The following is a 19,611-nucleotide window of genomic DNA, read 5'->3' on the forward strand; positions in this document are numbered from 1 at the left end:
CAATTTCCTTTCTGAGCATGCTAGATTGGGTCAGAACCCCCTAGGGCATTGGTATGCAAGATATTTAGGGGAGTGTAGGACCGGAACTTACTTGTATATCCTAACCCCCTAGGGTTGCTCTATAGCTTGTTACTCTCTTGCCTCTCCCCTATTTTGGAAACTTCTCGCGTGTCCGTCAAGCTTTTTCCCTTTAGATCAGTTTGTTCTTTTCTTGTGTCCATTAACTCTTCCAAATTAATATACTTCTGCACTCTTGCAATTAGCTCCCTAATGTCAGCTGGGGGTCTCTTTCCTAGAGAATACAAGAAGTCTCCAGGTTGGAGGGCCATGGTTAGGGCCGCCAGTAATACCCCGTGATCTAGATTGCGAATCTCAAGGGCGGCAGCGACAAAGCTATGTATGAATTTCTTTAGTGTTTCCCTTTCTCCTTAGATCAGGCTTATCAAGTGAGCTGAGTCTTTGCGATCTTGCAACTACTAATGAAGTGCCCGGTGAATAGTTGTTCCATCTCAGAGAATGAATTGATGGACCCAGGCTTCAGGGTTCAATACCAGGCCCTAACATTTCCTTTAAGGGTGGCAGCAAACGCACGGTACATGAAGGCATCAGGTGCGCCTTGCAGTTGCATCAACACCTTAAAGGTATCCAGGTGATCAATTGGGTAGGTCGACCCTTCATACCTTTCGAAGGTTTGCATCTTGAACTTACCTGGCAGCGGGACCTCCATCACTTCTTTGGTGAAGGACAGATCTGTAGATTTCAACGAGGTCTCTCTACAAGATGGGTTGGTGTGCGCCTCCTTCATCATCTTTTCTATTTGATCAATCTTCTTGATCCTTTCCTCTAGCTCGTTCGACTGTTGTTCATTGATTTCTACACTATTTGCGTCTTCCACTTTGCGGGATCAGCTTTTCCATCATTCTCCTTTAGGATAGCTATTTCCTCGGGTGATTTAGGATTTTCTAGTTGATGTGGAGGTACAAATACTCCATGACACTTCTGCTATAGGATCATGTTGAACATGTCTTCCATCTTCTTCTGGGAGGCTTCCATCTTCCTTTGGAAGATAAGGAATTCCTTCCTTGTCACTCTCGATTGGTCTCCGAGTATGGAATGAATGGACTGAGGTGATTGATCACCCGCAACAGGCTCTGACCTTGAGTTGGTGGTCATTGTCATGATGCCTGGATCGAGGATCGAAAATTTAAAACCTCTCAAAAGCGTTCCCTTAGATGATGTCAACTGTTGCTGCAAAAAATTTTGATTTGACCTTTGGTGAGCTTTTCGATATTGATCACCTGAAAAGGACAAAAACAAACGCGGCTTGGAGGACCTAGGGTGTACTCTAGGGGATCTCTCTGATGCCTAAGTAAGGGAGTGCTTTAGAGAGGTTGTAAGCAACAATGAAATTGGATTAGAATCAAATACCTTAGCCTCTCCGTAGTACCCCTTTTATACTGGCAAGGTTTGACCCTAATAGATATGTCATTTATAACGCTTGGTGTGGATCACTCTGATCATTATAGCGCAGTCGTGGATCACTCCGGTCAATATATGGCCGACGTCAATGGCTCTGGTCGAGTGATTGACTTGGCAAGTGATTTTCCTCATTAATGTCGGGCACATGCCTTCTCTTTAGGGTAGGTGATATATTTTGGGGTATATAAAAATATTTTCAAAATATCATGTGCATATTTTAAAATAAATAAATAAATATACCTTCATCTACCTAAACAACTTCAATACTAATAAAATATGACTTCAAACCCATATTTGTCATATAAAAATGATGCATCATGGCCTCTCTAAAATTTGCAATCATATTTGGATTATCAATGATAAAAATCAAATCAACCACACAAAAGCATACAATAAGAATACCACCCTACAAATTAGATTTAACATATGTGCTCATGAAGACATCTTTAAAATCCATGATAAAAAAAAAAAAAAGAAACAATGTGTGTATACCATGCTTTGGATCTTACCTCAATTAATAAAAATCTCCTTAAGTTTGTAAACTTTATGCACTTTACCTTTTTTTCACATAACCTATAGGTTACTCAGCATATACTTCCTTTTCAAGAACACCACTAAAAAATGCAGATTTAAAATCCATTTGAAAATATTTTCAAGAATTATGAGTAGTGAGGGAAGTAGTCATATGCACAGTATCAAGCCGAAAAACATATGTGAACAACTTAAAATAATCAATACTTTTCTTTTTGTTTATAGCCTTTTTTGACCTTATAGGTCACACCCGCTTTTGATAATGAAAAACACTCTAGTATTTGATAGCTTTCAAGTTTGTGTGCAGGTTTATATTAGCAAATCAATTAATAGCATACGAAGTAAAGCCTGAAGACCCTGAAGATTATTTCTTGCTATAATTTATATTATTTGAGTCTGTAATAATTTGTATCAGTCTGTAATAATCTCTACATGTTATGCACATAGGTTTGTAAGCTTAAAATGACCGTAGATTGTCCATAGGGACCGAATGACCTAAGGGCACCCTTCAGTTGATCTACGCCGAATTTCTAGGACTATCTCAAAACGGCCTTAGTATGACCCTAGTATGACTCTAGGTCCCAACACTCATGCACATATATCATACAAAATTTAGGAGTGTTAAAAATGCAATTAATTGAATATTATTGAAAATTTTATGGAGCTCGGGCGACCGAACCCCAGGGGTTCATTTCACCTCGGGCACCCGAATTGTTGAGAAGTCAACAATTTGACCATGCTTCGGGCGACTGAACACATTTTGACCATTTTCCCCGAGTGACCGAAACCTTTGAAAGGGACCCCTCACCAACTCAAGCTACTGAGCTTTTTAGTTCAAATAGGTCCCGCGCGACGGAACACATGCGTTCAGGCTACCGAACCTAGGACCGGGCACCCGAACATACGAACAAATGTTTTTGACTTTTGTTCGGGCTACCAAAGCTACACTCGGGCTAACGAACCATTTTTAAGGCCTTTTAAAAATGTGTTTGTTAAGGCGACTGAACCTTGGTTTAGCCATCTGAACCTTGTCGGGTTACAATTATTTTAACCGAGGTAAAATTGAGTTAATTTAGGTTAATAGTGCTTAAGCATTTTGAAACTTTTTTAATAATACCCAATAGGTCCTAAACGATTATAATTTTACCCTAACATATAAATATGAGTTCATTTGTGAGGATTAGTATGAGATTAGCAGAAAATCATTAACAAAAATCCTCTCTATTTCAAAATCCTATTCTTGCCCAAATACTCTCATATCTTCATTCTCTTAATACATTTGAGCATTGTGAGAGCATATTGGTTGTGCTAGTGTATATTAGGTATTGTTAAAACTCCCATTTGCTTGAGTGATTATTTATTCATTTTTAGGGAGTTTAGTTAAGTTTATCCCACATATTTCAATATTATAAATCTTGTGTTGGGATAAACTAACAAGCTTAGGGATCTTTGCATTGTCATTGCAAGATTCCCTTAACTTTGATTTTGTTGTGCAAAATTATTTTCTACAAGCTATAATATTTTTGAAACTACTCTTGAGCTCATTACATTAAAGGAAAATATTTTGAGTTAGTTTGAATATTTGATTAAGCATCTTTAAAACTCTGATTCATTATTGAGATTTGATGTTTCAAAGATTTAGCTTATTTTGAACATTCTTGAGCATATTAGTGATATTACCTTGTTGAGTGTTGCTTGCACAAAATCACATCACTGAGCTTACATTTCCTATATTGTTGATGTGTGGTTGATTGATTATACTGTGCGTATTGGGTACATATCTGCTTTACTTGAAAAACATAATCATTGTACTAGTTATTTTGTGAAAAACACTGTTGTATTTCTAGGCGTGGCCTGAGGGGGCTTAATCTAGCCCGTAAGGATCAGGTTGGGGTCAGCCTTGTGAATTTGACCTAGGGCCTTCTCCGCCCCTGCAAGGAGAATTTGTAAAGGTTGATGTCAGTCCTGTTCTAATTGACCTAGTTATATTAGGTGTCACTCCATCCGTTAAGTGAGCATTAGTGGAATCCTCGGGCTTGTGAGCTAGAGGTGGGGACGTAGGCATAGTTGGCCGAATCCCGATAACATATCATGTGTGATAGTTATGGTGCAACCCTAAGAGGGGGGGGTGAATTAGGTATTTAAAAATTTGTTGCTTAGGTCTACTGATTTTAATAACAATGCAATTTAGCCTAAGGTTAGTCTATGCAATCATCAAACACACATACACGTGCAGTAAATGTAAATTGTGGAAATGTAAAGAACACGCACGTTATGTTATCGGGGTTCAACCAACTGTGCCTACGTCCCCGCCTTGACCACACCAGCACAAGGATTACCACTATAGTACTTTCTTAAACGAGTGGAGCGGCACCTATACAACCAGGTCAATTCAAGGGGCTGACCTCAACTGACACGTCTTAACAAGATGGCACACCTAGCTTTCCTAACCGAGTCTAAGCCAACTCGAGACTATTCCACAGGATTAGTCTCCCTCTTCAGGCTCGTGCCTGGAATACAACCAATGTGTATAAATTGCTTGTACACGGAAATGCACTTCAACATAAGCAGATATGTGCACCAATATAGCTCAGCCAATAATGCAAGCACGAATGATATGTAAATATGCTCAGTGCTCTAATGTGTGCTAAACACTCAATCACGTATATATTTTTCAGTCCAGATCTAAAGTGTATATCTAAGCAAGATTTGAAACATAATATTTGAGTATCACAATATCAGATCAGGGTTTCAAATATGCTAAGCAAGATAAATCAAACAAACTTAATAGGATATTTCAATGTATAAAGCACAATGGAATTGTTTGAAAAACTAACCTTTTGTACAAGGGTTTTTGCACACAAAATTTAGGTTTAGGTAACTTGCAACAATAATGCAAAAACCAAAAACCCTCAAAGTCCTTCCACACTAGATTTATCAAATGAAATCGGTGGAAGAACTTTTAGGCTATACTCTCAAATAAAATCAATCAATCAATATACCAAGAGAGAGTATAAGCTAGAGAGATTTAAGTACAATAGTCTTATAGACATACTCACAATGCTTAGGGAAAGAGAATGAAGAGTATGTGAGTGTTTTCAAGAAATATTTGGCTAATATAGGGTTTTGAGAGTTGAGAGAATTTTTGCCCTGATCAAGTTTGCTAATCGTTTTTTAATTAAGACAAATAAACTAGTATATATAGGCAAGGAGGATTTTTTTACCGTTGGGGACACAATGGGTATAATTAGAATTGTCTAAAGACCATTAAGAAAATTAACCTTATTTACCCCATTTAAAAAATTAGTAAAAATTATTTTAACCCGCAAGGTTCGGGTGCCCGAACAGACAGTTAAAAATTCAACTTTAAAAGGTTTGGGTGCCCGAGTTGAGGACTGGTTGGCTGAATCAAAGTCAGTAGCCCAATGTCCGAGATTCGGGTGCCCGAAGCTGAGCTTGGTTAACCGAACCAGGCAGTTCGGTCGCCCGAGCCTCTATTTGAACGTAAACATTCGGTCGCTCTAGTAGTTGAAAAGTGATCTAACAAGCATTCAGGTACTCGAGGAAGATACATTTAAGAGAGGTTCGGTCGCCCGAAGGTAAGTCAACATGTTGACTTATTCGGTCGCCCGAGCCACTTTACACGGCATATGTTTGGTTGCCCAAACCCTCTCAACCTTTTCAATTTTCAGACCAAATTTAGCCAATTGTAATTTCCCTGATATGAAGACACTCTATCCTAACGGAAAAATCCCTAAGGTCTATGTAGGTACCTAGAGTCCAACTATGGTTGTTTTGAGCATATCTACCTACCATGCATGATGCAAATTATTACAAGCCATATACGCGCACAGTTCATAATAAATTACATCCCAGAATGAGGAAATAATCAAATGAATCAAAATATAACACATAAATCTTCATTCTTTGGCACGAACACCTCATGCCATCATGATATGTCTTTCAGTCCTAAAACACACATAAGGTGAACCTGTATGCAATTTTCAGTACAACTATTAGTACCAAGAGTATTTTTCATAATCAAAACTAGGTGTGACCAATGAGGTCAACAGTGCGTGTTTTTTACATTTCCGCAATTTATTTACTGCACGTGTATGTTTTATTATGAATGATTGGGTTTATTTTTGCATAGACAGACCCTAGGCTGAGTAATACTATTAATCTAGTTTAACCTAGGAGATAAATTTTTTAAATACCCAATTCACCCCCCTCTAGGGAATACACCAAAGCTAACAGCCTTTTGCTTGCCTTGAAATGATCTACCTCTCCATTGGGCTTATACTTGGTCTTCTATACCCATTTAAATGAATAGGCTTCTTCCCATAAGGAAGAGTAGTGAGCTCCCAAGTACTATTTTTTCAATTGCTTGAATTTCTTCATCTCGAGCTTGAATCAATTGATCATCACAAGCAGTTTCTTCATAAGATAATGGATCACAATATGAAAATAAGGCAAAATTTATAACATCTTCATTGGTTAAATCACAATCATTATTAATAATATAATCCTACAATCTAAATGGCAAAATGACTCTTTGGGAATAGGCAAAATTGTAGAAGATGATGAGTCACCACTTGGGAATTCTCTTGACTTGTCAAAATTTCCATAAAAAAATTCTAAAGGCTTTGATGACAATTCTGGCTCTTTAGTTGACCAATCCCAAGTAATTTACTTATCAAAAGGGACATCTTGGCTAACTATCACTTTTTTAGTAAACGGATTGAATAGCTTATATCCTTTTGTTTCATGACTGTAGCCAATGAAAATATATATATATTTTTTTCACTACAAAAAATGAGTTTTTTGTAACTAATTTATTTGTGACGCCTAAAAAATCATAGTAAAATGCAACTATTTTCGATGATTTATTTGTGACGGTTAAAAAGCATTGTAAATAAGTGCTTATTTACAACAAATTTCAAAAATTGTCGTGAATAATTATTTGCATTAGAATTTTTTTTGCGACAACTTAGTAGTGCATATGGATCTTTCATAAATAATCATTTATGATTGTTTTTATATTTTCTACGACACTTTTAAATGGTCGCAAATAGTCTACTTTATTGTAGTACTTATCACCCAACTTCTTCTTAATTGCATCAGACACACATAAGCAAAACCAATGAATCCAAACACCCTAAGATGTCCAATATTCGGCTTTCGACTGATCCATGCTTCTTACCGTGTCTTCCAATAATTGCTCCTAGCAAGACATCTATTTAAAACATAAATAACAAAAGCAATGACTTCCACACAAAAACTTTTAAGCAAAATTTTTTGAGTGTATCATTGATCTAACCAGAATCCTAATCTATCTTATTCTTCCTCTCCACCACTCAATTTTGTTGTGGAGTGTATCTAGTTGTCAATTGGTGTTTAATACCATTTTTAATCAAAAAATCTTCACGCACTATATATTTTGTGCTTCTATTAGTTCTCAAAATTTTAATTGAGCTCCCATTTTATTTATCAATATAAATTTAAATCTCATAAATGAATCACAAACTTCATATTTATTCTTCAAAAAATAAATATATGTCTTTCGACTATAATCACCAACAAAAGTAACAAAATACTTGCAACCACTATTGGAAGGAACCTCTGCAGATGCACCATACATGAATTGTCATAAGTGCTCTAGAAAGTTCAAATCCAATAAACTTTCATAAGAAGTGGTCTCACTTTCACACTTAGATAGGTAAATCCATTAAGTGTCCAATTGCAACTAAATACACCACCTACAAGAGTTATGGATTTATTAAGAGGTACATTCAACCTTACAAATCATTGCAGTTACACTATTCCCGACACTATAGCAATGAGCAAAATGAATAGTAGTGTTCAACAAACTACTTAATTACTTGTTATTATCTACTGAACCTAATTCATGGGATCTCCAAATACATACGTTGGGTTGTCATCGTTAGTAATTTATGTAAAGAGTTAAAGACACATCCCCCTTGACTTTTTTTTTTTTTATTTTTTATTTTGTCAACTTTCTAACTAGTCCTTTAGATGAAGAGATAATTAATCAACAATTTTTTCTCAATTCTCATATTTTGATCATATTGGTATTAAGTACATCCACATTTTTGTGATCATTTTTAATAATAGCCGAATTTGACTATTTAATTAGTGTAGTTAGTCCACAATACACTAACCAATATCAATATTGTGTCTATTATCCACTTGAACAATGCACCACAAATTTACACAACTATCTTTACAACAATATTAATAATAATTACGGAGCATATTAATTTGATGAATTGCATTATTAATGCACCACTATCTATTTCACATATGATTAGAATATCAAAAATCACTTTTAATAATCCTCACAATTAAAGATAACGTATTAACAAAGTCATCTTATTTATGCATATTTGCATCTACCATTTAAATAAACAAGTCAAAAACTAACAATGGCGGCTGAACAAAAAAAAAAAATTTAAATTGATTGAGCCACTATTTTTTTTTATACTCAAAATCAATTATAATAAAATTCAAATAATATTATAATTATTATAATATTATAATCCCACATTTAAAGTCATTTCAAACTTGATAATATTTAAATGAGTCTAGTCAAATATTGTTATATGAATAATATATATCTAACGCAATTGATAGGGACATGAAATTTAAGAAACTAAAGATTAATCTAAAACAGACAATACTTAAGTATACACTCAAGGAAGCAAGAACAACATTAAAACTTGTGTAGCCCAAATGATTTAAGAACATACAATCAATTTTTTTCATTGCAAAGTAGGTTTTTAATTATAAAGATAGGCCTTAACACAGAATGTGCTCAATATATGAATGGAAAATTAACTTACAAAGGAAAATAATTCGTAACAACCAAAGGAGCAAACTCATAATTAAATTGCATAACAATGGTAGCAAATTTAATCCATTTTTATGATATTGAATTACTTGCACTTTATGTCATATCTATATATATATAGAGTCACTGATAATTAAAATTCCCACCCCATCTCGACAAATTCTTACATAGATTCCAATTTTTAAATTTCATTTGTTTATAATCTTAGTAAACAACTAACAATCCAATTCTTGGACATATTTTCAATAATAATAATAATAATAATAATAATAATAATAATAATAATACAACAACAACAACAAAACCAAGCCCTAGTCTCACTAGGCGGGGTCAGCTATATGAATCATTTTCCACCAATTTATGCAATCATGGATAATTTCTTTTGATAGATTCAAGAATACTAAATCCTTACAATCTCCTCCCAAGTTATTTTAGGTCTACCCTAACCCCTTCTATTGCCCCTCACAGTAACTAAGTCACTCTTCCTCACAGGTGCACTATATGACCTACGTTGCAGTTGTCCATACCATCTGAGTTGTCTTTCCCTTATCTTATCTTCTATAGGAGTTACACCTAACTTACCACGAATATGTTCGTTCCTTAATTTATTTTTCAATGTTATACCACTCATCCATCTAAGCATTCTTATCTCGACAACTTTTACTTTTTGGATATTATGTTTCTTGGTCGCTCGACATTTTGTTCCATATAACATAGCTGGTCTTATAGTTGTCCTATAAAACATTTCTTTTAAATTTAAGGGTATTCTACGATTATAAAGTACACTTGAAACACTTCTCCATTTTACCCAACTTGCTTCAACTCTATGCATTACATTATCTTCAATTTCTCTTTCAGCTTGCATAATAGATCCAAGATATCGAAATCTATAAGTGCTATTTATTTCTTTATCATCAAGTTTAACTTTGTCTCCAATATTCCTCCTATCACTACTAAAATTACATTTCATATATTCAGTCTTATTTCTACTTATTCTAAAGCCTCTACATTCCAAAGCTTCTCTCCATAATTCTAACTCAGCATCTACCTCGTCCCTAATTTTGTCAATTAATACAATATCATCTGCAAACAACATACACCATGGAACGTCGATCCTTCTGAATACTCTTAGTCAATTGGTCTATCACTAAAACAAAAAGATAAGGACTCAAAGTAGATCTTTGATGTACATCTATAGTGATTAGAAATTCTCTAATTTCTCCATCTATAGTCCTTACACTAGTCATTACTCTATCGTACATATCCTTAATGACATCGGTATACCTACTACATACACCTTTTTTTTTTTTTTCTAAAACCCACCATAGAAATTCCCTAGGTATCCTGTCATATGTTTTCTCAAGGTCAATAAATATTATATGCAAGTCCCTCTTCTTTTCCCTAAACTTCTCCATTAATCTTCGTAAAAGATAAATGACTTCTATGGTAGATCTCACAGGCATAAAACCAAATTGATTTTCCGAGACCTTCGTTTCTAACCTTAATCTTTGTTCAGCTACCATTTTTCATAGTTTTATATTATGACTCATAAGTTTAATTTCATGATAGTTATTACAATTTTGAATATCTCCTTTATTTTTTGTATATAGGAATTAAAGTACTTTTCCTCTATTCATCTGACATTTTCTTAGATGTTACAATTGTATTAAATAAATTAGTTAACTATATAATTTCGTTATCACCTAAGCATTTCCAAACTTCAATTGAGATGTTATTTGGTCCTATAATTTTTCCATTTTTTTATTCTTTTTAGTGCAAACTTAACTTCGTTAACTCTAATTTTCCAAATAAATCTCATATTTTAAGTCTTTTCCTTATTTGGCTATTTTAAGTTTAAGTCTTCTATTTGGTTTTCATAAAACAACTTACTAAAGTAACTTCGCCATCTTTCTTTAATGTCTTCATCCTTAACCAAGACAATATCATCCTCACTTTTTATACATTTTACATTTCCTAAGTCCTTACTCTTTCTTTCTCTAACTTTAACAAGTTTAAATATATCTCTCTTTCCTCTTCTTTTGTACCTAATCTATCATACAAACTATTAAATGATCTATATTTAGCTTCACTAACGACCTTTTTTGCATCTTTTCTTGTCTTCTTATATTTTTCATAGTTATCTCTATTTCTACATTTTTGCCACGTTTTATACCAAATTCTTTTTGTCTTTATGATTTTTTGTACATCTTTATCTCCCCACCCACTCTTTTTGCTATTCGAGAATCTTGCCCTTGATTCACCTAAAATCTCTTTTGCTATTTTTATAATAAAGCTAGCTAATCTATTCCAAAAAGTATTTGTATCTATCTCATCCTCTATGGTCCAATCCCCATCTGTGATTATTTTATCTTTAAATTTTATTATATTTTCTCTTTTTAGGTTCCACTATCTAGTTCTCTTACACTAGTTTTATTTTATCCTTTTTCTTCTATTTTTTAATACATATATCTAACACTAAGACTCTATGTTGTATGGTTAGACTTTCACCTAGAATAACTTTACAATCTTTGCATGATAAACGATCTACCCTCCTAGTTAAAAATAAATAAAATCCATTTGACTTCTATTTTGTCCACTTTTAAATGTTATTCTCTCTTCTTAAAACAAATATTCATTATACTAAAATCATATGACATAGTGAAGTCTAAGATTATCTCCCCAGACTCATTTTTGTCTTCATATCATATCCTCTATGTATCCTCTCATAATTTTTATTATCTCTTCCAATGTGTCCATTCAGATCTCATTTGTTAGCTTTGGTGTATTTCCAAGAGGGGGGTGAATTGGGTATTTAAAATTTCTCTCTTAGGTTTAACTAATCTGGCAACAATATTACTCAACCTAGGGTCTATCTATACAATTATAAACCATATCATTCACAATAGTAAAATACAAATATTCATGTGTTGGAATTTAAAATACATAAATTAAAAGCACACACAATACATGTTATCGGGGTTCGTCCAAAGTGCCTACATCCCCATCTTGGCTCACTAGCATAAGGATTCCACTACAGCTCACTTAACGGGTGGAGCGACACCAGTTACAATCAGGTCAATTAGCGAGGCTGACCTTAACCTACACCTTACCAAGATGGTGCACCTAACTTTCTTAACTGGGTTTAAGCCAATTCGGGACTATTCAACAGGATTAGTCTCCCTCTTCAGGCCCACGCCTGGAATACAACAAATGTAAAATTTTACATACACGGAAATGCTTCTTATACAAGTGAATATGTACCACTAAGCACAATCACAAATCAATGCATACCAAACATGTAAGAACGATAGCTCAATGGTGTATATGTGCAATCTACACTCAATAGAATGTTAATCTTAAGTATGCACAAGAGTGTTCAAACAAATTCATCTTTGAAAGCAAAGTATATCAAATCTTAATATCATATTAGTGTTAATATTCAAACGAATTCAAAAATATTTTCTCAAATTGTATCAAGCACAAGAGTTGTTTGAAATCAAGCTTTGTAAAATATTTTGCACACAAAAATTATTGCAGGAATCTTGCAATAACAATGCTAAGATCCTCAAGCTAATGAGTTTTCCCAACACTAGATTTGTCAAGTTAAATCCATGGGAAAACTCTTGCTTAACTCTCCAAAATCAATAACAATCAACAAGCAATATAATGAGAGTATTAAGCAATTTGAAATGGAGTAATAGCACAATAGAAACTCTCACAATACTTGGATTGATCAATGAAAGGAGTGTGTGAGAGTATTTGAAGTAGTATAGACAAAATAGGCTATTTGAGATTGAGAGGATTTTTCACTAATGATCTTACTAATCTCCCCTTAATTTTCACAAATGAGCCCTTATATATAGAAGTAAAGCAAATTATAGTCGTTAAGGACATGTAGGGTATTATTAAAATTGTTCTAAAATCATTTACCAAAATTAACCTTATTTAACTGTGTTAAAAATAAAACAAATTGAGAGTTTTCGGGTGCCCGATCTAAGGTTCGGTCGCCCGAGTAGACAATTGAAAAAGTTATTTTTGAACGTTCTGGTGCCCGAGTGTATGTTTGGTTTGCTGAACCGAGGCGATTTCCAAAAGGTTTGCGATTTGGTCGCCTGTCCCTAAGTTCGGTAGCCCAAACTTGTCAATTCGGTTGCCCGAGGGAATTTTGAATGTAAGAGTTCAGGCACCCAAGTTGCTAGGAAAAGTTAGAATAGACGTTCGGTTGATCGAGGAAGATACGTTCATTTTTGTTCGATTTGCCAAACTCAAGTCAACTTTTTGACTGATCCAACATTCAATCGACCGAGGTAAAATACATTGCCAAGTTTGGTTGCCCAAAGTCACAAGATTTTGCATATATAGCCCACTTTCAAAACATAAGATTCCCTAGATAATATATGTGATAATGGACACTTTCTAAGGTCTTTTGAGGATACCGAAAAAATCTAGCGTCGGTCGACCTCTTAAGGTCTTTCTAAGGTCTTGCGCTTATCAGTTCCTACATGCATGATATGAAAATTATTACAGACCTTTAATGATTATTATTACAGACCTGAATACAACATAATATAAATTACAATACAAATAAACATTCTGGGTCTTTAGTCTTCATGTCTTCACATGCCACTATATGATTTTGTTAATATGAACCTACACACAAACTTAATCGACATTAAATACCTGAGTATTTGTCGTAATTAAAATTGGGTATGACCTATAAGGTCAACATCCTCATATAAATATTTTCTCAGTCCTTGGTATGCCTTATATAACACTATCCATATCTTGCTAAAATTGTCTCTTAAGATTTCCTTTGAAGCCGACTCGAGGACCATAACTAGTAATGATATTTATTATCTCTTGTCCTAATTCCATCTTGATTTTTATAATTCTATCCCCTACTCTGATTACATCCACAACGCTATCTTTTAAAGTTCTTGTCTATAATAAGACCTACTCCATTCTTATGTTTTTTCTTTTCCAGTGTACCAAAGTTTAAATCCTGATTTATCAATTTCTCTAACTTTATCCCCCACCTACTTAGTTTCTTGAAGGCAAATTATATTAATTCTTTTTCTAATCATTGTATCCACAATTTCCATACTTTTACCCGTAAGTGTCCCTATATTTCAAGTTGCAAATCTAATCCTAATTTCCTGAACTAACGTCTTTACCTACCCATGTCTAGAATGAAGCAGGAACCCTCACATATTTGACACCATGCCCGGGCGCCAACATGGCGCGTCCCTTCAGGGAGACGACCTAGCCCACCCTCGCCCACTTTTCACTACACCCAGGTGGTTCAAGTGTAACGCGTCGCTTGTAAGGGACACCCCGACAAATATTCGGTAAGAATTCATATCATAGTGATCTCACAAATTTTATGCTGGCTGTCAGCTACCTAACGCAACCTTCCTCCTTTACCCGGGCTTAGGACCAACTGTGTGTGAAAAATTTAATAATAATAATAATAATCTCGACAACAATAACAATAAATAAGAAAGTTGGGAGTAACAAGCTCTTACAACTATAAAACCATGTTAAAAAGTAAAATAACATCTTTCAAGTCCATGGGCTCAAATTAAAAAAATATATATATGGCAAAAGACACCGACTTGCCATCAAGTTTGACAAAAAGATAGGGACCTACCCTGAGGTTTGTCAAAAATATACAAACCTCTCTTTATATTTTGTGAAAAGGTAAGTCTTTTGAGGGGAAATTTGTGGCTTTTTGATAAATCTCAGTAGAGGTTCATGACATTTTTAAAATGTTAGGAGAGGTCAATAGGATTTTTGAAATCTCAAAGAAGGTTCTTGCCTTTTCGCTAAACCTTAGGCGAGATCCGTATCTCTAACTCAAAAATATATACAATTCTCAAAATAAAAAATGACAGATATCTTACAAATCAATTAATAATCAACTTGGGAAAACATTAATCCAAAATTTAGAAGGTCAACATTAAAATTTAATAGGTTCAGAAATAAAAGATTATTTCTTTTCATTTCATAATTTAATTATTGGTTAAATTTTTATAGTATATAACTATTGTCAGCGAGATACATTAGTTGCATTTAAAACTCAAATAGAACATTACTAATTATGAATCCCTCAATACCATGAATCAACAACAACTAATTATGAATCCCTCAATGAGGCATCTTACTTCAAAAATTATTTAGAAGTCAATATTGTTCATAGAAAATGATGCCATTGATTTTGGTTTCTCAAAAACAAATAATTAAGCATGAAAAATTACATTCTAAAAAAAACATGTAATATGTAAAATAATATGTAATCTAAAATTTAAATGTTTAAAACTCAAATCTTTGAATAAATAAAAAAAGTAGTAACACCGGTTCTAACCGGTGAATAAAATTGCTTTCAAACCAAAAGTCAAAATTCACTTTCTCATTTCATAATAAAAAAAATTCAACAGTGACTTAATGGAGTTAAAAGTTTTTGAAATTTTCAATATTTGCAATTTATAATTTTCATTCCAAAATAGAAAATGGCATTCGAATTTAAGATTGTTGGGAAAATAATAGAAGGAAAAGTAATTATAATAAAATTAAAAATAAATAAAAATGCATATACTTATCAAGACGTGGAAGACTACTTCCTCTTTAACTTAATTTCGTGTCTCGAGAGAATATATCTTGGTGCATATATTCTAAGATCAACAGACTCAATTTTGTGTGCGCTCACAAGCACCAGAACTATTTAGAGTCATAATATTTAATTACCCAACAAAGATAGAGACTGTGAGAAAAATAATGAGCGGAGTTGTGGTAGTTGATGCCTGGATCAAGTAACTATTGAAAAAAAAAAAAAAATAGAGAATATGAAGATGGGTGGAGAAAAGATAAAAAGAAGAGAAGTAAAGAGAGTGAGCGATAGGATGCCGATAAAAGGCCTTGAGCAAGCCTAATATAGGCAGCTTGGAGGAGTAACCACTAGCCCATTTAAATCTCATCGATCATAAACATTAAATTTATCGTTGTAAGAATAAATTAAAATCATAAGAAATAGAAAATAAAAACCCAACAATAACAATCGAAAAACTACTGCCATAAATTTGTTTTAAAGATTATGAAAAATTATTTAAGTAATTTGAAACATCGCTAACACATTGCTAACACATTGCACATAATAAACAACAAAAATCAAAGAGGAAATAAAGTAAGAGAAAAAAATTCACAAAAAACTCAAAATCCCCACAAATTTTTGTTTTTCCTTTTCTTGTTTTTTTATCTATGTGATTCTTAAACATAAGAATGGAGTATATGATTTTTTTCCCTTAAAAATAAAAAAATTAATTAATAAAATCATGCTAAATAATGTAGAACACTGTTCAAGGATAATTGAATAAAATTTGTAAGAATACAAATTTTTATTTTGCAAGCATCTCAATTAATTACCAGTAATAACTAATAAGAAACCAAAAAAAAAAAACTAAAAATAATAGTTTTTACACAAGATATACAAATTGATCTTAAAATTTTTTTACCAGTTAAAATGGGTTTAAAAAACAATTGAAGGAGTATTCGTGAATGAGTTTTACACCTCAAATTTGGAGTTGTGTGGATTTAAAAGAAATTTAGGACATGTAATATCCAAATTCACACTTTGCATTTGGAAGCATGAATTTCACACCTTGAATTTGAATTTGAGTGGATTTAGATAAATTTTAGTGCAATTTTATATTATGTCTTCTCTAAATTCAATACAAACTCAAATCCAACGTCTTTCCAAATATTAGGTTAATTGTGAGTGAGAGCAAATCCTATGAATAAAAAAGACCGAAATGACCAAAAACATGAATTCCTCTAAGAATTATTTTGGAAGATATGACTAAGGGAAAAGAAATTAGGTATACTAACAAACAAACCAAAATAAGATCAGATCCTATTTATTGCATCGGAGTCAAAGATAAAAATGCCAAAGCAAGAAGCCCAAGAACACAATAAATAAATAAAACAACAAATCAACTGATGCACGGAAGTCGTATCCGCATTCCAGACTTTACCTGATCAGCGAGAACTAGGGAGAGGATGCTGATCCGTAGATTTGGTGCCGTACCAGGGGATCTAAAAGGCTTGTTGGTGGCTGGAGTTCTTATGTAATCAAAAAAAATAAATAATTAATTAAAAAAAATCTAATTCCTTATGTGAATTAAAGACCTTGCCATTCTTTCTAAATTAAATTCAATTGCTGAAGTGAAATTAGTGTTTGCAAGCCAAAACTCCATCGACCGAAAACAGTGAAAAACCATCTCATAATTAATTTGAAATGGAATCCACGATCCAACTTACCCAAAACCCATTTTCTCATTATAGTATTTGAATAAATCGAGTATTCTAAAAGAAAAAAAAAATAGAATGATAGAACCAAAAAAATTTAGCAAGAGAGAGAGAGAGAAGCACAAAAAAAATTTGTGAAAAATATTGTTTTACCCAATTCATTCAAAATTGTATTTTGCATGGCATGTAATTTAATATCCCCATATGCAAATTAAAACCTGCTGGGCTTCCTTCATTGATAGTAGAGATGAGCTTATAAGTTCAGAAACACGTTAATGAAATGGACCATAAACACCATGTTGAGTCAAATATAATAAATCTTATATTCTTAAATTATTTTTACCAAACACATGCCTACAAAAAATCCTATACTTTTTTTTTAAAGGTTTTTTTTTTACTATTACAATTAGTCTACACTTAAATACAAGATTCTGTTCAAATCAATCACTAAGAACATTGATAACATAAGTTTTCTTGAATTTGAATTTGTGCATATTTAAAAGAAATGAATTATAATTTTAGAGCACATTGTATTCAAATTTGTTTAAATCTAAATTTTAAAATCAAATTTCATGCTCCCTAGGGTTAGAATAATTTGAACCAAATGACCCTCCTAAAAATTTGAGAAAATGGGATTGTTTTACAGAGCACAAAGCTTGAGCATTTGAGACTGGTCTAATGAATAGCTTCTGAAAACAGCCAATTTTAAGAACAACAAATTTGGAAGTAAAAAAATTTTAGAAAAAATTGTCCCTCCAAATGTACATACCATGCCATTGCCATTTTTATATATATATATGGTTTTAGAGAACTGAAAACAAATTTATTTATTGCTATAGTCAAGCTCTTCGTTCGTTTCGTCCTTTATTAACCATATTCAAGCAAAGTCCCCATGGTCTAAAGTCTAAATCGTATTATATCATGTCAAAAACCCAAATGAACCATTGAAACTTCTCCAAACACTGCAAGCACATCATCATGACTACACTCTGTTTCATTAGATTATGCTTCTAGTTAGTAGAATTCAACCTGAATCTTGCCAATTTTGCCCCATTCAGACCAGGTACACATTGCTCTCTCTAGGTTTACTCGTCCCCGATTTTTCAAAAATGCTATTGCCGCAATTGTAAGAAACCACGATAACTTTTTGAACAAGCTATAGGATCTTAAAATAAATCCAGGAAAATAAAGTATATTTTGAAACTAGGGAGAGAGAGAGAGAGAGAGAGAGAGAGAGAGAGAGAGATCTCTGGCAGTGATGGTTGGCCAATGTCGTTCAAAAAAAAAAATTTATTGGCTTAAAATTAAAGTAACTTGAGAATGAATTCATGTTACATATTTATTTATATTGTACATCACCTGGGACAACAGTTCTAGAGAGCATCTGAATCCAGATTATTAAATATCAAGCACGCTTACTCTTGAGAAATTAGATCTTTCCGCCATTATCCAAAGAGAGATGATTCTCTTCAAGTGGCCAAGGTGCCCCTGCCATTACTGCTTCGATCTCCCATATCTCTCGCGGACACTTCGTCATGTTTGTGCAACCATCAGAAGTGACATGCTAGAAATAGAAAGTATACGTGAGAATAACAGAAGTGAAGCTGAACAAAGGGGATGAGACCCAGCTAATAAGCATAATTTCCACAGATTGAACCCTTTATCTTCCTAGCTCAAGTACTGATAAGGCAATGGATTTAACCTAGCTTGGATGTCAAACAGAAAAAAAAATTGCTTAATTATTGAACATATAAAAAGTAATAGTTGACAACTTTAAATTGGTGTTGCAAGTGCAATGGTGGTAAAAAAAATCAGTGGTTTCTTTGCTCCATTATTCTTTGTTTCCAGAGCTTCATGATTTCCATTCCTTGTTGGAGATCTTGTGGCTTATGCCAGTCAGTTTGGAACTTTAGATCTTTTGAAGGGTGGAATTGTGGAAGAGTTTCTTGATTTTGGGGTTGGCGTCTCTGTCAAGTGTATTTGTGCTGCTGCGGTGTTGTGCCCTGTGTCTGTTCTCATATATTTGGTGGGGGAGATATCAAAGGGTGCTTGAGAGAAAAAAGTTTTTGCCAAAAATTAAAGGTGTTTTTCTCAAGTCAATTTTTCAATTGGACTTCATCCTTGTCCAGGATGGAAGAGGTGCCCTTCTGTCCTGGGGTGGAGTGGACATGCTTGTTGCCGCCTGGGCATGGATTGGTAACATGGCGTAATCATGCTCAGCCCATTGCTGTCTGCCCCATATTTGTAATTGCTTCTTTTTTCTCAAAATTCTTACTGTAGAAAGATGTTCCAAGTAGCATTAGGTTTTTGTGTATTCCCACAATACTAGCACTTTTGTCTCTGTCTCAATAAATTTGTTACTTACCAAGAAAAAAGTTGGCGTGTAATGCTTAACTCTCTACATCAAAGATGCTCCAAATCAAAGTTTA

At 33.5% G+C, this 19,611-nt stretch overlaps 1 protein-coding gene across 1 annotated transcript in view; it reads right to left on the reverse strand.

The window, feature by feature from the left end:
• Positions 1-18,452: 18,452 nt before the first annotated feature.
• Positions 18,453-19,611, reverse strand: part of LOC131158040 (uncharacterized) — a 65,081-nt gene continuing 63,922 nt past the window's right edge. Inside the window, exon 16 of the mRNA XM_058112592.1 lies at positions 18,453-18,746. Within this exon, the coding sequence (XP_057968575.1) occupies positions 18,612-18,746 (135 nt within the window). The 3' untranslated portion in view covers positions 18,453-18,611. The remainder of the gene's footprint in view (positions 18,747-19,611) is intronic.

The sequence above is a fragment of the Malania oleifera genome, chromosome 6, assembly GCF_029873635.1.
Source record: "Malania oleifera isolate guangnan ecotype guangnan chromosome 6, ASM2987363v1, whole genome shotgun sequence".
Taxonomy (NCBI): domain Eukaryota; kingdom Viridiplantae; phylum Streptophyta; class Magnoliopsida; order Santalales; family Ximeniaceae; genus Malania; species Malania oleifera.